Raw genomic sequence first — 22,117 nt, 5'->3', positions numbered from 1 at the left:
CAGTACCTATTTTAGAACATTAATCCATCTTTGCCGGGGAAACATATTCTGTTACCCAAAACAGAGGAGAAAGGAACAATTTTTTATACTTTTAAAACCGACACAACACCAGTCACCGAAAACACAAAGTCTGCCCCTCAACCAGACTGCAGCAGTCCACATAAGAGCAAATATTTTCCACATGTTTATTAAGAAATATATTATTCCATATTTCAATACAGTCAACTTGAATTTAAGCTTTGTACTAAATTGAAAATAACTTTTTTTCTGTGAAAACTGTAAATACAAAGCATATTTTATTAAGGCTATTAATTATCAAAGTACATTTTACTAAGGCAGTACTATAATTGTATCTATTTTATATGCTCTGAAATACAGTAATAGTAGATTCTTAGGAGACAGTTACTAAAATATCTAGTGATGTTCTACAAAGACAGAAACAATTTTTAAAACCGTTTTTCTTCATATGACCAAAATAGCTTCCATTGAGCACAAAAAATATAAAGTATGTAATGAATCTATCTTATTTCAGACAATAAACAAGTTGTATATTACATTTACAGGAGATGTACAAGATTTGACAACATTCTCATTTTGAATGGATACATTGAAAACTAGTTTCATTATCAGTTGTAGGACCTAAAAAGATAACAATTGAGCACTTTCCATAGATCCACTGATACTGACTGTGAAGTTATCCTCTTCAGGTTCCTCTCTGGTGTGTTTCAGCTGTCACCATGAGGATTGTCCTGATCAGGTTTGTGTACAAAGGTGTTCTTCTTTCTCTCAGAAAGACTCCCCTGAATAATCACTGAAATGTGATGATCTGGCTACTGGCATCCATCTCCTCAACCCCCCCACTCCTTCCCCCATTTGGTAAGAAGCAATGCAGCATGAGACTGAGAGCCAAGCAGGCAAAAAGAAGAGGAATTGCTCTTTGCACAACTGCTTAGTAGTGGACACATTCCAGTTCTAGAAGGAAGGATATTGCAGCAAAGATGTACCAATTAAGGCTCTCACTCACAGCAATAAAGCAAAAAAAGCTCTCTTCCCTTCTAAAGAAAAATGGACTTCCCTTTGCAGAAGGGGAAATCAGTATTAGGCACTATTTTGGATTAAGCCACTCAAGCAGAACACTGATGCCACCAGTGAAAGCAGGTCTCCATCACACAAGCTGGTCTGGCTGTCTAAGGTTTATTGTGTTGAAGATAGAGTCACATTCAAATACCTTCTTTGGGTTTTTCCAAAACAACAGCAAAACTAAGAGACAACATGAGCATAATATGTTTTATTGAATAAAATTCTGCTTCTAATATTTACACAGTGAAGTCTAGATGTAACTTAGTGAAGCACAGCAATGCGCGATTTTCATTCAACATCTGGAATATCTTTAAATACATCTGAAACTACTTACTGTAACAATCACCTGCCCATTACTGATTTCATCATTAAGGAAAATTTGAACTTGCTGAAGAATAGCCAAGATGAACAATCAGGATAGCTGAGTTAAAAGAAAAGTCTGCTATGTAAATTCCAAACTCAAAAGATCTTTTTAAGATGTCAAGAGTTTTGAAGGCAGCTTCTGTATTTCCCTGTTGTTCTTCTCCTCTCTGCAGAAAAAGATGACAAAAAAAATTATAAATCTGAAGACTGAAAGTAATATCTGCACATTAAGCAGACAGCACACTCCAGGGTAATCTTATTTCTTAAATTCATAATGTCTTAACTTCAAGGTGTATGAACTAAAACAAATTACTACCAATTACTTACTGATTTTGTATCAAATACTATTTTACATCTTTAAAGCTGCCAGGGTAGACTACAGAAATTAGAAATGCTGCAAATGTTACCTAGAGTCAACACACCACTAATTATTGCCATTTACACAAAAAAATTTATGATGAACTACCTTCCCTCCTACTCTAGAATGTTAAGCAAATGTTTTGTATTTTTTCTACTCTATATACTATCAATCTACTGTTATAGAGAAGAGGTGTCTGGTAAAGAAACTATAGTCAACACCTTTCCTGTCTACAGGGATTTTTTAAAAGATAATTCCATTACTGATCTTGCATGAATTCTCAGCAATGTCTGACTGCAAGTATAGACTGGCAGCAGTCATTCTAACAGTCTAAGTCATAGCTCTAGTGGAGTGGTATCTTATATGTGGACTACTCATTTGTTGTAAGGCATGATTCAATGGCCACTTGCATGACTTTTGTCATCCAGCAGGAAAAGATTATAAACCAGGAATGTTGTGTCCTTCTAAAGCTTCTGGGAGTTGTTTATTCTAGAGGGTTACAGTCAGTACTTATTAAGCAGGCAGTCTAGCCTACCACATTTGTGATTTATGTATTGAAAAACCTGGTTGTTAGTCTCAGGTTAAAAAGATCTTGCACAGCCTCACATCTTATTTATCAAACAGGGAGAGGAAGTACAGTTGTCCTGTGCTCAAGCTAACTTCTATGAACATCCAGGAGTGCAAGGAAGACACAATTACTAACTAAAATACCTACCAGGTCCCTTCCTGTTTCCCAGCACAACCAATTTCAAATGCATGCTTGGAAAGAACAATAAATTTAAATCAACCCCCTAAGATCCCCTGACAACACCTAACCTTTAAGCACCAAGATTAAACTTCTCACAAAATAGTTCTGCAATGAAGTTCAGTGTGATAACTTTGCATTTGTAGAGACAAAGTCTGTACCAGTAACAATGCTCTCCATGAACATACATACTCTCACGGAGGGAAACTGTAACCTAGCAAGGAATAGCTTTAAAATTCAGAACTTGACGAGAAAACAAAATATGCAAATGTGGGAGTAAAACCTACAAAATATAAGAGAAAAGCACTTAAATAGCTGCCTACTTCTATGCTACAGTCAGCCCTCAACATACTTGAGAACAAGAGTATATTTTATAAAATTTGTCCCTATTTTCTTTGGTTTCATGGCTATCTTCTGTTTCTTCTTTTAGGGTTGTTTTTTTTTTTTTTTTTCCTTCTCAAACAAACAGCCAGACACTGTTCCATTTACCCAGGAAATGTATATCCATGCTAACCTCACTGCTTTTTTTATCTTTATCTGTTTTCCAAATACAGAGAGTTATCTGGAACACAGCTGCCTACCTGGAAGCTATTTCTCTTATAGCTAACATTGTTACAAATTTTAATAACTGAGAAGCTGCTGAAAGATAGAGACTTTGCTCTTGCCTGTCTCACTGGTGAGGTATACAGGACACGTTAACAAACACTGTCTTTGCATAGGAAATCCATCTGTACTGACAAACTCAAGATAAGCAACTACCTGTGTGTGAGATGCTGTCAACATAGGCTGAACAAAACTAAATGTACATTAAGATAATAATGCTGACTTTATAAATTATTAACCACAGCACCCAGCTTTTTTTACTCTTCCAATTCTCTCTCCTCTGTCCCACTGGGGCGAAATGAGAGAGGCTGTGCGGGGCTGAGTTGCCAGCTGGGGTTAAACCACAACACCAGCTTGACCATTTCTGCAACTCAAAAGCCAATTCTATATCCCTATTTACCACAGGGAACTCCTAGCTCCCCTCCCTCTCCAACAGTAGGACGTGAAGGAGCCCAACCCCACTAACACCCAGAAGGACTGACCGTGCCCAAATCCACACAAAAACCAAAACCATTTCTTAAAACTACACATGAGATGGTTTGGAACACATAACCTCATCACTCTGCATCAGCAAGTAACAAATGTTACCACTAGTACAAAAAGAAGCAGCTGTAAAACAATCCCTCCATTTCTCAGAAACATAAGTGGGCTGCCTTACAGGCAAACTCTGCGGAGTTGACAGAATGGAGGTCTATTGCAACTGCTGTGTCAAGTATGTAAGACCAATGTGTAGCAGACAGAAAAATAAGGGAATACTCCCCTGAAATGTGCCTTACAACAAGGCACAGAACTCTCACAGAAAAACATACAAAAACTCATAGCAGCTCATTCTGTGACACTAATACCTAGTCACACCAACCAAAAGATATGGTGCTGTGAGCACATCTGGATGTTTTGTTAGAAACAGTAGCAGAAAACAGTTTTCTGTGTCTTGACACTGTTTTTCAGACAACCCCCAATAAACCTACTCCTTGGTATGCTAAATCCACATTTTCAGCTGACCAATAACCTCCTCTGATATTTGTGTGTGGTCCAGCCCACGAAAGAAATGTAAGTACAAATGCAGATAACTTTTCCATGTTTTAGACCAGGTTTAGCGTGGACATCCAGTGCTGACGCTGGATTGTGCGTAAATTGGATGTAATGTCAAAATCCATTTTTTCAGCTCATACCTCCCTCACTTTACCATCCTATAGAGGAACAGGGGATTAACTAAGTCTCTGGACCACCAAACAACCTCAGTTTGTCTCCAGTTTCTTACAGGGGTATCAGTATTTTGTCCTTTTGATTTCCTCTGAAAAGTAACAAATCAGAGCCCACCTAGCATGACCCAATAACTCACCTCAAGAAACAGATATAACCAAACTATTTCTCTTGGGGTAAGATTCCCTGACTTTGTTACAGAAGTGCCAAATAAAAGAAGAAAATAAGTCTTATGAGTTTACTTCAACCCAGATCAAAGGCAAGGGCAACTGTTATAAAAAACAGAGCGCTGATTACATACTCTACAAAAAAGATGACAGGTCAGAAAACAGTTTTACTCTTAATTCCAAGGAAATGAGGTGCATTAAGAACCGCATCACCAGCCAGGCAAGGGAGGGGATTGTCCTGCTCTGCTCTGAGCTGGGGCAGCCTCACCTCGAGTGCTGGGGGCAGGTTTGGGTGCCACAAGGTAGGAAAGACACTGAACTGTTAGAGAGTGTCCAAAGGAGGGCAGTGAAGATGGGGAAGGGCCTTGAGGGGAAGCTGTGTGAGGAGCAGCTGAGGGCACTGGGCCTGTTCAGCCTGGAGGAGACTGAGGGGAGACCTCACTGCAGTTACAAATTCCTCGTGAGGGGAGCAGGAAAGGCAGGCACTGATCTCTGCTCTCTCATGGTAAGGCAGGACTCAAGGAAGCAGCATGAAGCTGAGTCAGGGGAGGTTTAGGTTGGATATCAGGAAAAGGTTCTTCACCCAGAGGGTGGGTGGGCATTGGAACAGGCATCTTAGAAAAGTGATCACAGCACCAAGCCTGACAGAGTTCAAGAAGCATTTGGACAACACTCTCGTGCATGTGATGGGATTCTTGGAGTGTCTTCCACAGGGCCAGGAGCTGGATTCTGATAGCTCCCTTCCAATTCAGCAAATTCTGTGATTCCATGAAATGCTCTGGTATGTCAGTAACAAGCGATTTTTGCAAAAAGTAGAACTACATTATTTTTTGAAGACATTGCATCACTGGTGCAATCCCATTTCTCATACAGGCACTCCACTATCAGCTATTGAGGGAATCAAACAGAGTGGAATGCCAAAAAGTCTTCTGAAAGAAACTATTTAGATAAAGGAAATTAACATTATGGTATTGGTAACCTTCTATCCACGGTTCTAAATTTAATTCACAGTTTAATACAGAGGTAAAACAGACAGAAGATGGCACCCCTAATATAGGGCCCACCTTGGCCCTCCTGTCTTTGGTGTCAACAGCTAAAAAACTCTTGCCTGCCTGTTACAGATTCTGTTGTTTTCTTCATTTCCCATGTACAAGATCCATCAAAACTGTATCTCAAAAACTATGTTACTTTGTTCAATTAAAGGAAGCACAGAATACATTGTGTTAACATTTTTTTTAAACTGGTAAAAATTGGTCATTAAACAACAGAAGTTCTCCACAGCACAATTCTAAATCCTGGACAACCCCACAGTCAAATGTTAATTAGTATAATATTATAATGAATCAAAAGATGTTACAAACTGTGAGTAACAGACACAGAAATGTGTATTACTTTACAGTCTTTGTGATCTGCAAATAGAAATCTTCAAGCATGATCAAATTACCTTGAAGACCATAAAGGAAAATTATTTTCATAATAAACATTGAGTATTAGTACTTCAACAGAACTGTAAGACACTACAGATGCTTCATGTAATTCTAACGGTCTCTGTATGTTTATAATACAGAGCCAATAATCAGCATAAACTGGGTGTTATCTGTACCTTGTAGGAGTACAGGCCACCCTGAGGAATGAAAAATTATAAAATTTAACACTGCAGTTTGCCTATGAAGTAACTCTTGAGTATTCTAATAAAGATGAAAATATATTCTCTGCATAAGTATTCCTTTCACTTTATACTCTTTTCACTTCTCAAGATTCAAGACACTTAATTTTCAGATTGATTAAGCAAGGTAATTTTATACACTGACTTCAATGGCAGTACTCAAAAATATTTAGACACCTTTAAGACCAAAGGCCCAAAGCTGTAAGAGGAAATTCTTATTTAAAATAACTAAATAAAGTAGTAGTAAATAAACTAAATAAACTAAATAAATGAGTAGTACTATAGCCCCAAACCTTGCAGTTATGCTGTCAGAACCCTTGCAGGCTAGCTGTCAATACAAGACGTTATTTCTCACCTGTACTGCTGCTCAGTAGTTGATCATTTTTCTAAGAGCATCATAGCATTTCCATTTGTCTGGGATGTAGAAAGGCTCAAAGATGTGAGGGAAGGGAGTGTCATAGCCACATACTCTTGCAATAGGAGCTTCTAAATTCAAAAAGCATTCCTCCTGTTAACAGAAATACAGAATAAATATTAGTGAGGACATTATTTTCAGGAGTCTTGCAACATAAATTGAGGTCAAATGAACTTTGCCAGACTGACAGTCCTGGAAACTCAGAAGTTCTATTTATATCACTGACTAAGTAGTCATAAGCAGAATAGTGCTTCCTCTTGCACCAAGGTCCTGATTATAAAAACAACTTGTATTAATGTTATTTTCACTCTCTACATGTGTGCTGCATTTAATCATAGGCAGGTTATATTTAGTACATCTGCTATACATCCAGACAACTGCTGCCAAGACACAAATATTTTAGGAACAAAGGAATAAGAGTCTCTTTCCTGTGCCACTTTTAAACACATAGAAAAATTATATAATCTAAGAGTGCATATTATTTGATGGATAAAGGAACATCATATACAAACATCTTTGAACTCTTAGGCTATTAAGGCTCTGTCTAAGCATTAGGCACTTATGAAAATTAAGTAGATTTGCGTATCTCCAACCTTTTGAGTCAGATTCACGCTCTACTCAACCCTCCACAATTTGTGTTCTACTTGGAGATCAGATTTGATAATGACTGTAAGAGTTTCATTACTTGACCTAAGATGGCACAAAGTATTATAAATACCACATTAATTTGAAAGTAACTTGTAAATATGTAACATTATCAGCTTTAATAACAAATTAAATAGTGAGGTCTATTAAATAGTGTATCTTCTTACTCTCAAGTACCAGAATGATGGCATGGATCACAAAAATCTGCGAGAAGCAGATGTACAAATAACTTAGACCAAACTGATGTTAATGCTAATTATCAGCTCCCTTTCTCCCCATATCTTTAGTACAGGTATTTGCTTCCCAAAGCAGACAAATGAAGTGATGAAACATATCTCCTCCTGGTCTCTCCTTTATGGAGTGCAGCAACTGAGAAATCCTGGCCAACTTCCCCTGTACTTGGCACAGCAGAATGGAAGATGAAGTATTATCTACCAGTCCTTTTCAGCCAGGCCCACAAGGAAAACAGTTAAAAAGCTGTGCTGTTCTACAAACGAGTGCTAAGTATTTTCTCAGACCAGTGAACTGTTTTAAGTGCACGTTGCCTTGCAGTCCATGGCAGCCTAACTCTACTTTACTGTGCTTTCTATACATCACGGTATTTGGCAGTATAGAAGGTACTGGTAACACACTTAGATGACAACCTTTCACTCCAGCATTGTGAAGTGGGTTTTTCTGGACAATGAACCAAAGACAAAAGTCCAAGAAGTTGTGTGATCGCACACAGTATCAATTACACTTAATAGTGCATTAATTCACCTAGAGAACTTCCCAATCTGAGTAGATCTGAGGTCTACATATATATAAAATATATTTGCAAACAATATAAATATTTTTGGGCTCCACTTCCAAGCGCTCTTTTCTTTGTAAAGAAAAAGATTCACATTAGTACAAAATCCTGGGAAGCAGAGTGTAACAAATCCTTTATCTGCCCACAAGATAGATCACGATGTCCTGCTCTGACCTGCTGGCAAGGGTAATTGTGATATTAAACAGACCTTGATTCCCTTGTTGTAACTGGCCAATAAGACAAGGCAGCAGCTCTTGGACCATCCCAAAACTGACTGCCCAATCCACCTGTCAGTTGCATTACACCAAAACATGCAAGCACATTCTAGACCCACAGCCTCCCAGTCCTGCAGTGCTGTTTTCAAATACCCAACACAGACCACTATCTAGAGGACAGACTGTTTAAAAAAACAGGTATATTTCTAGGAAAGACATTAGAAAAAAACTTCAAAGTTAAATGATTTTGGAAGTAAAGTAGTAGGCACGGGATTTCTGGTTCAGTGTAAAATAGTTTTGAAAACCTGTAGGAAGAAGTCATATTCAATTAGCAGGATATCCATAACTTCCAAAATTCAATTAAAGTAAAAAAGAATGTGTTAGAAAAATAAGTGTTTACGAAAGCAACAGCTATAGTTATTAGTTCAATATATTTAATTTTTTCTTACTGTAAAAAAAATCCATCAAAACATTAAATTGCTGTTCTTCTTGCTCTGCTTCCTAATTGTAGAGGCCATATTCTGGCCTCAGTTATTCATTATGACATTTGTCAATTTTCCTTCATTTGCCTGATTTTCACTCAAAGTTTTCTGGAAAATACATTATTATATTAGGATATAAAGGCATTTAATTGGTCACATAGTTCTATTTCAACATTTGATGCTTAATACACACTTATTAGGACTTTTCAAAACATCTCAAGAGCACAGGTCCCAGTAAAAATCTGTTCTTGAAATTCACAGCAATCAGTCAAATGCATCACACACACAACACTTGAAAACAGTCACATGCCTTGGTTTTTAGAATAGGAGCTAAAACCAATGACTTGCTGGATGTTGCATAATTGCATGTGAAATGGATCCTCCAGTATGTGGTACACTCAATCTATTTCCCCAGATTACCGTATCCTAGTATGCTAATATAGAAAATTTTATCCAAGTTTATTTTAGATTTATTTAAAAAATCATTTTATTTTTATTAGAGATTCAGGTACTCATTGCTAAATCAGAGTTCTCAGTTAAAAAACTCTTAAAAATCTTTGAGTGAGAACTGCAGACATTTACAGAGATATACAGTTGTACAAAAAGGATAAAATAAAAATCCAAGTCCATTATTGGGCATAACTGAAAGAAAACATTACTCATCCGTCTGCAATGTATGGAAAAATAAAGCAATCTCATCTGCCATTTGGAGGAAGTGCTTTCAGGCATCTGGTAAAGAAGAAGATAGTTAAAAGAGATTTTTTGCTCCAGGCTGTCCTTCCTCTGAAGGGAATCTCTGCAATTCCACAGTCATAGTAAACAGACCTTCAAATGCTAACACTTTGGTAAGTAAGTACTGGTAAATGAGACTATTTATTGCATAGATAGCAAATCAGACAAATTCAAACTCAGTCTTTCCCCCTATTATAGTCTTACTTTATTTAGTTCCATTTTTGGGGGATCTATTTCATTTTTCCCCTCTAGCTGGAATGGATTAAAATCCGTTAACAAGATTTTTTTTTATTTTTCTTTTCTACTTGTGTGTAGAATACTTCCTAAGTGAGAATACTTTCCTTTAAAAATAAATTATTTCTGCAGGTTTTTATGTCCTTAGAGTCTCTCCCATACTATTCTTATTTTGCAACACTACAAGTACCCCAAAAAATTAACAGCTACTAGAATGTCAAATGGCTTCTACATGAGACCACTGATTTTACAACTCCTTTTTCAGTACAGGAATTTACTTTCTGAAGGATGATAAACAAAAAGTTTATATTAAAGGCTAACATCAATATGAAGAGTTCAATAGCACTCTTGATATTTATTTTGGTATTATAGGTATCATAATGAAAAGAAGACGAAACATAAAATCCATTACACAAGGCAAACCGTAGGAACATTCTTCATGCAGGAGTACTCATTTTTTGGCTGACAATACCAACAAAATTTAGACTCAGGAATTCACGTGACAGGTTGCAAAGCTTTAATTAAATTGTGGTCAGTCCTGTCAATTAGAACTCCAAATTTTGCCATCTCATCTGCAGATTAAAAATTTTAAAACCCACATATATAATTGAAGAATTTTTCAGAGGGAAAACTTATTGCACTGGAGTTTTACTTTCTCTTCTGGATTTTTATTCAGATTTATTTATGCTGTTGCCATAAACTAAAGTGTGGGACTTAAACACTTAAAAAAATTATTTCAGATCACTTTGTTTGTGATTGTTAGATCTATATTATCTATTACTTCCACATATGGATTTTCAACTGTAAATTACCCTACTACTGTAAAAATAAGATGAAACCTGCCATAGGAAAATAATGAACAAAACCATCTTATTTACAATAAAATCTAATTTTTAACTTAGATTTTCAGAAGAAGCATTCCAAAGAGATTGTCAAGCAAGCCCCATTTTATAAAATGTGGATTTCATGCAATAAAGCTGACACTAAATCAAGATTAAACATATTTTTCCTTGGTTTCTGCTTAAAAATAATGTATTATTTTAAAAATCTACTTTCTATAACAGAAAAGTCAAGCATCTGCAGTTTCCATATGTTTCTCAGTTGCAGTACAATACTTTCCTTTACAGCTGCAAGCATCAAACACTACACATTTTAAACGCAATTTGCTTTCACAACATATATATGTCATACTCTGATGGATGGTCACTTCTGTGAGCTACATAAGTAATATACAATGCACCCACAAGATATTTTCAAGCTGAGATATGTGTACAGAGAGAGATCTTTGTTCTGGAGAGATATATGTTCTTTCTTTAGAGGAACTTTTTTTTCCAACATCTTGGCCATTTTTGTCTTAAAGTATTTTTATAAATCTTTTCTCGATAGTTACAACAGTGATGCAATTTTTCCTCAGAGAACTCTACAGATGTATGCTGTAAACTTTTAACTTCTATCAAATATTTCTCTCCTTTTCAAATCACTTTAAGACTATATATTTACAACTTAGCACAGAATAATGATGATCCATTTTGTTACTAATTCTTTGAATTGATGTAATTAATGTCTCAAATACAGAAAGTCAGCCGCTAAAATTATTTATTTTGTGATTGCTAAAAGAGATTGTATCTTTAATTACAAAAAACTTCAGTAACTACAAAACGAAGAAAAATTTAGGGGGGAAAATGTCTGTTCTGTGTAATTCACTGCCTTGATATCATTAAAAAGCAATTAACTTCAAATACTGTTTTTACTGTAATTAATAAAATTAAACAGTATTTATAGAATAAGTTATATTTATTCTATAAAAAAGTATTATATTATAAAATGAACAATTCATACACAGGCTTGAAGATCACCTTCTAATTTCATTTCAGTCAGTTTGAAAAATGAATATAACAAGCTTTAATAACCCAATACAAAACGGGTATGATCCGTTAAATTTTCTTTATCAAGTTAACAACAGAACAACTCCAACAAACATTCACAGCAAGAGCATTAACCTGAAGCTGTTGGAATTAGAGCCTTGGTCAGTGACTGAGTTGTCTTGGTGGCAGAACTGCACAAAGAAATCAGCACTGTATTCCCAAGGTACTTACAATACCAAACAAAAAACCCCTCACAAACCAAACAAACCCAAAACTTTACTTATGTCAAATAATTATCTTTTCAACAAAGAGAAAAATGAATAAAAAGCATTTTTTATTTCTTCTCAACCTATCCTATGTTTTATGCAAAAAGGGAAAGACTTTGTATGAAAACATTAGACCATCTAAATTGACTCTGGTAGAATCTAGGACTAGAACTGAAATATATTCAATTCGGAAGAACACACTGACAGGAATTAACTTCTTCCTAGTAAATGTATAATTTGCATTGTTTGGAGTATGAGGTGCAGCAGCCAGCACAATTCCTTTCCACAAAATAAATGTCACAAGGCAGATACAGTCAGGAGGATGTGGAATGAATTCCAGCTTATGGAATATGCCATTTTAAGTGAACCATAAGAATGTCTTTTGACAAATCAGGTTTTTGATAATTGCAATCTTCTAGATGATCACTTCCCACCTTTTTGCTACAAATACTATTTTTTCCTAGGCAATTATGTTAGACATGCAGACAAAATAACAAAATTATTCAAATAGAAGTTATTCCTCTACATAGTAGCAAACGACCTTACAGCAAAGGCACTACAAATTATGTTATTCTATAGGATATTCCAAGTTTCCTGTGCACTTTCTTAATTGCAAATATTTGCACCAGGACCCACATATTTTCTAAAAGCATGCCTAAAGCCCCAGAGCTAGAATGATTTCCCAGGCCCACAAGTATCTGGATGTTCTTGCTTTATTGAGCTACTTGGCATTACTAACTGATCTGTTCAGTAAATGGTCCTGCAAACTGCTACACATACAATAACATGGCTGAATAATCCAAGGGAAATCAACACAGCCAAAGTGCCTGCATAAAATTATTCTTATGTGAAAATGTTTGCAGATCACAGGTCATTTTTCTGCATGAATGAGCAGTTGTTCTGCACAACAAACATTTGTTAAGCTTTTCAGTAAAGATTAACCTACTTCTAATTACTTCCTACCTTTTAATAACAAAGCTAGAAATATGCTACCAATACAATCAGACTTTATACTTTTCGACCATCATTTATCACCTACCATTCTAATTATTTAAGTATTTTGTACAAACATCTTCTGATTAAGCCCAGCATGCTGCCAAAAGTGACTGGAAGGATTTGCTGCTAAGAGTTTTAATAGTCAGTGAGCAGTATTTTTATTTTTACAGCTGTTAGGGCAGCTGAGAGATTCTTGCAAAGACAGCCTTGTCAGACTACATATCTGGCACAGTAAAATTCTCATAGAAGTATTTCACTCAACACACACAAATGAACTTCAAAGGAAATACAATTTCAGCTGCTGTTACTAAACAATTTAAACCAGTACATTTCCCTTTTCATATCGAAGCATTTGCATTTTGGGACAGTGCAGTGAGAATGATGCTGTCACGGTGACTGTCACCAAATCCTTCCCCAGGGCAAACCCACAGCTTGGCCAGGCAGCCAGGGAGAAACAACTACAAAGGAACCATCCTGTCCTCCCATGAAAAGGTGAGGGCTTGCCTAGTATCCTTCCAGAATTTTTTACAGGATTACCTTTGCAAAACAGGCTCAGAGTGGAGGGGATTATTAGATCACTTGACACAAAGATAGAAGGAATTTCGTGGTGTATTATTTAAACCAAGCCATTGTTTTACTTTACTTCAATAAATTTCATTTATCGAAGCTGCTTGATGGTTCAAACCCTCAGGTAGAAGAATTCTAGTGAATAGCTTCAAGTGAATAATAAATATTCTTTCATATAAAGGCAAAATTAACCGTTAAGAAATCTGACTGGTGAGAATAGAGATGTAATTTTTATTCTACAGAAAAAGTGAAGAAAGTTGGAGAAAAATGTAATGAGGTTTTAATGTAAAAGTTTATGCAAAAAGTACTCAGAAACACTAAATTAATTATACTGGAGACTGAGCTTTTGGGTACAGGCTAATGTAAAAAGCATGAAATAATTATTTTACCAAATTTCTTACAGTCATTAGCTTTTCTTCTTTCCTAGAGATAAGCAATTTTTTACAGTTTTGATCATTCTACACTTCATTTCCTAAATTACTATTCAAACAGGCTACATTGATATTCCAGTGTAATGAGAAATTGCCAACAAAACAAACAAAAACAAGACCTCTAAGAAAATAAATTAAAACTTCATTAATTTTTGCAGCTATAAATAGTCAATGCAACTTTGTTACAAAAGACCAAATGCTGCAAATGAAACACTTTTATTTTAAAATGTTTAATAAAACCATAAACAGTTAGCATTACATCTCTTAATTTAAAAACTGGTCCAAGAATGATAATGAAAAATAACATATTTCAGGGGTTATGAAATTTTAAGTTTCTTCTATGCCAGGACAAACAGTTCAAAATTATTGCCCTGATTTTGAAGAGTTGATGAAATGCATGTATAAAAACAAATGTGTGGGACCTGAGACATATTCAGCAATATTACACACAGAAACACAGATAACAGAATTAATTATTTTTACACAAGAGAGAAATATAACAGCAGATGCCAAATGTATATTTTAGGAGTCTCTCTGAAGTTTTTATTGGATTAAGCCCAAGTATTTAACTTGGTCTATGTTTTAGAACTGATCGTTTCAATAAATTTCATACTTAAAATCGTTATGTGAACTTTATTTTTATACTGAATCATTTACACAATCACACATTTTAATTTTCACTCCACTAATGAGCTTACTGCTTTTAAGTTGAAACTATAAATCCTTTATATAACCTATGTCTTCCACCAATGTTATCAATTGTACAGCGAAATTTCTTAATGAAGAAAAAAGTAAAATACCTACACAGCTGCCTTAGTTACTGTGAAGCACCTCTCAAAATTTTATTCTTTTCTGTTTCAGCTAGCACTCAACATAAAATTGCCATGACTGAAATGTAAAAATAAGCTATTGGTAATATTGCAAAAGAAAAATTGCAATAGAGTTCAAACAGAGATTTTCTTTTCCCCCTATGTGCCCGCTAAACAGTAAAAAAAAAGTTTCCCTCACGTAAATACTTGAAAGAAATTCTCAGTTTATTCATTAATTAAAATTTTTGCAGAACTCAATCCATCACAACTCTACTGGATTAGATATCTCTAATAAATGGCATTTAAAAGCACAATACACAGAATCAGAACATCATATATATAAACCAGAACTACAGTACAAATGAACATTAATTTACTATTTTCAAGGTCTGATTTTATTAAGCTATTTATGAAACAGCAATCCTACTTTACATGTGCCCTGAAAAAACTCCATCACCAGTATTATACTAATGCAGGATTGTTTCAGAGTTAGTGTTCCCCATGTCAGATTCTTTTTTTCAATTTTTACCATAACTCTTGAAGTACATTTGGCTTCTGGTTTCATGCAGTATCCAGTACTGTGACTGTGCAGTAGCACACACTCCAGCCTCCTGCAATCACAGAGACTGTGATACATGACATATTACAGGAAATACAAAGGGAGAACCCAAAAGGCAGAGTTCTGTGAAAGTCTGAGCTTTTATTTCCTTTGCTAGTGACCAAACCCACCACTGCTTGAGTCAAGTTTCCTGTCACCTAAAGCCACTACTGATGTCAGGAGTCAGGGATTCAGTGCACTTACACTGATGTGCTCTCCCAGCTGGACAACCACAAAATCAAAGCACATTTTTAAACAAAAGTTATCCAGTCATAGAAATTTCTGTGCCCACCAGCCCATATGTCTGATTTCCTCTCAACAAATGAGACCACCAGGCGATGCACAGCTGAAGTTGGGGCTTTTTCCCCAAACTTCTGACAAAGCCTGAGGATACAAAACTTGGCAAGGTCTCAGAACTGAAGTCCTGTCTCTGCCATCACAGAAGGCCCCCAGTTTCTATCACAAATTGATCATATTTGACTGTATTGTACCCTGCTTTGTGGTGATAATGCTGTAACGTAGTTATTGGCTTTTTTTATCCACACTCCTTCTGTACGACATCCTGAAACACTTTTTCTAATTTCAAGCTATTCATTTCAGATTCACTCATATATACTTTTTCCCTGGTATTACTTTAGCAAGCACTTTTCTGCTGGTTACCTTCATTTATTTTTCCAGTAAATTTATAAACTGGACTTATATTCCCGTTAGTCTTCCTTTTGATAACGGCAAGAAGGCAGGCACTGTTAAGCTATTTTCATAGAGCAGGCTCATCATATTCATCATTTTCACAGACCCTAACAGCTCATCACCTCCATCATCTGGTAAAAAACTACTTCACCGCACCACTGTCTTCTACAACAAAATAAGTCCTTACTATTTCTATCATAAGGGCATCTCCAAACACACTTGTTTTTTATCCAGCTGCAGGATACACAACTGAGCCAAAGGTAATTGATACACCAGCTCTTCCTCTTTCACCCAACTAATCATTTATAAGCTTAAGCTAAAAAAAAAAGTTAGTAGTTCCTAGCCATCGAGAAACTCTGTTTCTGAGACCCTCAATATCAGCCAGGTTCATAACAGGATTCTAATTTTTACTGTATCAATAATAGACTCACTCTGTGACTTAAAAATTCTGGGGTTTGTAACTAGGAAACTACAAAAGTGTTAAAATCTACCCAAGTCTTAAAAAAAGCTACACTTTACAACTTGTTAATATTTTTGAGAGCCCACCATTCTACAATCCCCACATCAAATACCTTGCAGTTCTTGTACTGACAAGATTCTATAAGGTCAGGATCTAATTTGTCATGTTAATTTGGCACAATTTATACTCACTGTATAAAGCCCAGCAAATTCACTGACAAGTTTCAAAAACACCAGGCTGACAACATTTTTATCAGAGCATAATAAGAGAAGAAAATTAGTACTTCATGCTTTTAGGAGGGAATTTATAGCTCTGAAGACAGAAGAACAGTATTCCAAAAAATCCAGCCAGTACAGAAGTTATTATGGGGCTTTTCTCACTGTATTTGGTGAGATTTTGCACTTGTCAGATGGTAAAAATAGAGTCAACCAATCCTGCTAAGACTGTAAGAATGAAACATGCAGATACTGCTGCTATGGGTTTAGATTGCTAAAGATCCAATTTAAGTGTTTGACATTGTCCTTTTTCTTGATCAAGATAAGAAACATGTTCTCAAATGTCTTCTTTTGTGGTTGACTTTTTAAAAAGTCATGAAATAAAAGTTCACACATAACATTATTTTCATGGTTTGTTTCTTCTATGAATTCAGGGATGCTCCAGAAATTATGGGGTTTGTTGGCTTCAATGTTTCCTATCCATTGTAAAATCAGTATTACTTTGAATGCTCCACAAAAATAGAGGTTTAAGCATCTTTCTCTGAATGGTATATAATTTTTCAAGGCATTTCTACTTATTTTAGTGATCACCACAAATTATATAGAGAAAGAAAAGCTTAGCTTGTAGTGTTTAATAAACAACTTCAGCCTAGAAGACCCATTAACCAAACAAATCAAGGGCTGAGATTTGATGTAGCACAGTGACCACAGTATGCTGAAATTCAAGTTGCTGCTTTGCAGTTTTCTTGTTGAATACAATGGTTTCCTTTATTCAAACATCTTCTGAAAGTTTTCTTAATTATTTAACTTTTCTACTTATTACTGCTGTTTTCAGGACTTCTTTCTTTCTGATTTTCTCCCAGCTAAAGAATCACTTGGGGGTAAGAACAGGCAGTTCTAATTAATTCATTGGCTTCTTACCATTAAAAAATCAAGTAAAGCTATTTATGTTCTTGAAAGGGAGACGGTTTTAGGAGACAATCAACAGGATCTTTAATTCTCAGGTACTCCAAATCTCTCCACAGGGATATTTACTCTAAAATGAAATGTACCATCCTTTGAAGATGTTAATTCTTACTGACTATAAAGGATGCCTGTAGTGCATAGATTAGAGATGCAATTTTTAGATCAATCCCAACTGAGTAATTATGAGTAAAAATTCAAATCCATGTCACCTAATTGCAGTGGCTGTTTTTACACAGGTAGTTGCAGAGATGAGAAAAATATTCACAACTAAATGGAATTATTGCAGAAGCTAGACCACTACAAAATCCGTAGTACCAGTAAGACTGTCCATCAATAACAGTGAAAGAGACAATGATACTTGAAAAATCGATCCAAATTTCCCTCCTCCACTGCCAAAGGTGGTAAAATCTTTATGAACATAAAATACAGGACAAAATATATTGTCAGTACACAGATGGTGAAGGGTCTTCAGATCTTTCAAGTTTCTCAGCTACCTGGAACTCAAAGTTCATATAACATCCAGCTTTACAGGTGAATGAAGATTGCAGATAATCAAACATATAAAAGAAAAAAGATGCCATTCATTAGGTGACTTCTGAAGTTGCTCCTATAATTTGGGTAGACCCATTGGCTTCTTGAAACTTTTAAATCCATATATAATGTTACATGTAGTATTTTGAACCACGTTTCCCTCCAGTAGCTCAAAACTCCATATGAAAATGGAGTTCAGATCTTCCTACTCAAAAGTTAAATCAGAATTTCTATCCTTAAAGAACTGTAAAAGTTTTTTATAACTTGTGCAAAGATGGTAACATCAACATTTATACACATAATCTCATCAAGCTGACTTATGTAAGAAATCCTTTTCTTAGTATTCTTATATAGACAGTGATTAAATACACGATAATTAGACGATTTTGCCTCAGAGGAAAGTAGATTTCTCAATTTTGGTTTAACCAAGTAGGATTCCTCTCAAAGAAAAGCTGCAAAAATTGTCTTGGTAATGCAACATTGACGACGTAATTTGATTTTTGAGTAACAGTGGATTGCTTCCTCGTATTACTTACCAGGTTTCTTGCACATCTGAAACATTCTCAATGCATTCTAGAGATAAACTGCTTACCTGAGGCATTCTGAATAAATGGGTACAATTTTCTGACTCAACACATAGCAATATGCGGTGTTACAACTCATATTTCTGAGACATTTTGTCTCCTTTCACTTCAGCCCTTTGGGACTGAATAGAGAGTAAGTCCATCAATATGTTTACTAGCATATAATCACATGAATTCCATCAGTATCAACATATATTGTGGTTGACTCAGACATATGCATATGCAGACTTGAAACTGACACCTACAATATGCAGAATGTGTATTGTGACACCTACAAAACACAATATTCAATGCTAGTTTTTTATACTCAGTATTTCTTATTCTCAGCCAAACAGCATCCTTAATGTAAGGTGGTGGCCAGGCCAGCAAGAATCTGATGTTTGGAACCTAATCCCCAGGTAAGGTATCTGAAGCTGTTCTACAACAAGCAAATAAAAAACAAACAAACAAACAACAAAGTCTAATTTTTTAAGTACTCCCATGAATAACAAATAACCATGGAGAGGGGTAAAATAGGAAAGAGGCATTCTCTTTGCAGCACCCCAAAAGTCACAGTGCCACTGAGTTGCAAAGAAGGGAGGCCAAATAGGGCACTTCTGCCCATGGCCAGGGTGCTCATCTCTGGAATAGCAGCTCCCTATCTCCCATGCTCCTCACATAAGCATTTTATTCAATGGACATGAACACAAACCAGAAAAACAGTTGAGGGAAGAAATTCAAACTGTCAACCAAGAACATCAAGTTTGTCAGAAATTCTACATGGAAAGATAGAACTAATATTCCCTGAAAAGCCTCCTGCTAAAACTGGAAAAAAATTTGACATTGGCATTTTCCAAAAAAACAGTATTTTGCCAAAAAGACCTTGGTCAGTCTTTTTTTTTTTTTTTTTTTTTTTTTTTTTTTTTTTTTTTTTTTTTTTTTTGCTAAAGAATGGGAAGTGTTGCATGTAATTAGCTTCCTCTTTGATTGAAATAATAGATTGGCAGGGCCTAAATATTAGCAGCCCCAGTGGAATTGGTTATTCCTCCTCCAGGTCTTCAGTAACTTTTGTCTGCCTTCCTTTCCTACCATTAGTATCTTGGATATAACCATGATTTACAGATGTATTCAAATGTAAGATTCTGAACATCTTTTACAGTTCATCTTAAATAAAAATATTGAAACTGTGTTAGGCAAAGGGACACATACATCATATTTCTGCTTGAATATTTCATAAATGAATTGCAATGCTTGTTTCTCTGGAATAACACCAGTCAATGCTAGCCACCCAAGGGGCCTTCCAGGATTTAATTACTGAAACTTGGGCCTGCAGATAACTTTTTTTCTGTAGCAATACTGAACAGTGTAAGTTTGACTGTATTTAGAGCAGCGGCCAATCCTAAAATACAATTCATCCATCTCAGCTGTCCAACAAAAGCATGGAGCTTTCACATTATAATGCAGGATTTAAGGAGTGGGGTTTCCTGCCTTTTTTTTTTTCCCCTTCAAGTTTTTGTAGGAACACCACGTGAGTTGTCTTTGGCCTCATCAACTATTTCTTGTACGCTTTTTGGATATCACTGTTACCAGTATTTCTGCCTCCCTGATGGAACATCTTAGGTCTGAGGTTTCATGATTCAGAGCAATTATATCATAAAAACTGAACGTTAAAACAATTCATTTACACATATGTTTATACTGCTCCGAAAATTTTGTACACTGAGATCAGATTATAAAGCACATGGAACTAAACTCGTGCTTCAACTTCAGCTAACAGACTATCCACATATAGTAAATTGTTTTAAATTAAGACGGCTGCACTTAATTTAAAATTTGTGCATTTTTATAATTATATTATACTCTAATGTATTTTGCAATGAATTAATTACATTATTTGGCAAATATACAAATGTAGCCCCTTTAAGTTTCTATTGTATTACTTAAACCTGGCTTTGATTATAAAACCTATGAACAGCTGTAGAAAGAATAATTTTTCCTTTAGGTGTAAGTTATATAAAGGAGATAAAATGCAAAAAAATTAAATAGAGTTCCACAGACCATAAAATAATTATTATCATATTTTTAAGGTACGAAAACCTAATTTTTAAGGTTTACAGTGTATCAATCAGTGGGATTTTTAAATCAAAAGTTATGGATTTTTTATGAAGGACAATTACTAATATGGTCAATCTTTTTCTGATCTTTAAAATTAAATTTAGTAACTTTTTTAAAGTAATAAATTATAAACATATCAATTTAGTACAAAAAGAAATTATTTAAAATAACAATTCTGTATGTAAGTTCTGAATGATGTTCCATAATTCACTGTTAAATTCTATACTATGAAATAGGCATGAGAATGGCTTTCAGATTTTAAAGCTGGAGTGCTCCTACAAACCAGAGTACATGGAAGCAATTAACTCAGATTGTAATCATCTTATGCTGTGTTTATAGAATATTAAGCTTTAAAAATATTTATTTAGAATTGTGATAATTTGCAAATATGCTTGGGGTATGCATAAAGAGAATTAGTGATAATCTGTTATTTTTTAGTATCAACGTATGCAAAGAAATATACTGTATTACTGAAGTAAAGACAAACCCATACATTTTCTCTGGAATATATTTCATAATTGTTACTAATATTTATACAGATAAACACACTAAATTCTTTATTACTTCCTCTAATCACCATTCTGAATTCTTTCTACAATGTAATCAAAATGACTGGCTCAGAATTATCAAAGAAAAAAAAAAGTTGCATAGACATTAATGATTCCAGCCCTGTGAGTTGTGAAATGCTTTCCCAAGTTTACTTAAAAGTCAAATTTCAGTCAGAGGTGACAGCAATAAATAGCACAAAGGTTTTTTTGCACTGATTTTTTTTGTGAAAGAAACAGTACAAAACATGCTAAGACACTAAACTCTCTTACTTGTTTTCCTGCTTGAACATGTTACAGCCCACTCAACTGCGGACTAAAAGCAAGAAACATTTCATTTTTAAAACAACTCTTTAGTTTGTTTTTTGTGCCCTCAGGCAAGAACTCCAGCTCCCTGGGTATTCTGGCTATATAGGAAGATAGGCATCCATGCCATCAAATATTCACATTTCTCCAGTATCTGGTCAAAAACTATAAGAGCGGAAACAATTGATTTTGCCTTATAATGATTGTAATTCAATTCATTCAAAGACAGTGACCGGTCTGCTTCAGCCGCTGCTCTGGAAGTGGGCCCCGAGAAAAGCCATCTGTTCCACTCAATAAAAGCAACTTTGTGGGCCCTCTTCCACTTTTATTTCTGAATTCAAGTGCCAAACACCTGCAAATTCTCCAGGCAACTTCGAGGTCCAAAACTTCCACTTCCCTCAGCACACATTTCAAGACATAAGTGCACCACTCCAGCGACTGGCAAAGCTCCTCAGGGTGGAGCCCCCCCTTCTCCATGGGGGCATCTCCAGGGGGC

The 22,117-nt window shown here is 35.4% G+C and overlaps 1 protein-coding gene across 2 annotated transcripts in view; it reads right to left on the bottom strand.

Annotated features, from left to right (window-relative positions):
- Window positions 1-1,273: 1,273 nt before the first annotated feature.
- The window catches only part of BCKDHB (branched chain keto acid dehydrogenase E1 subunit beta), a 109,841-nt gene continuing 88,997 nt past the window's right edge, over window positions 1,274-22,117 (bottom strand). For both annotated transcript variants that reach the window (XM_063389530.1, XM_063389532.1), the window contains 2 exons: window positions 6,541-6,693; window positions 1,274-1,610 (listed from right to left, as the gene is read on the bottom strand). In XM_063389530.1, coding sequence (XP_063245600.1) covers window positions 6,553-6,693 — 141 coding nt within the window. In that variant the 3' untranslated portion in view covers window positions 1,274-1,610; window positions 6,541-6,552. The remainder of the gene's footprint in view (window positions 1,611-6,540; window positions 6,694-22,117) is intronic.

The sequence above is a fragment of the Prinia subflava genome, chromosome 2, assembly GCF_021018805.1.
Source record: "Prinia subflava isolate CZ2003 ecotype Zambia chromosome 2, Cam_Psub_1.2, whole genome shotgun sequence".
Classification (NCBI taxonomy): Eukaryota; Metazoa; Chordata; class Aves; order Passeriformes; family Cisticolidae; genus Prinia; species Prinia subflava.
The sequence above is the reverse complement of the archived record's forward strand: the minus strand, read 5'-3'. Positions and strand labels throughout refer to the sequence as shown.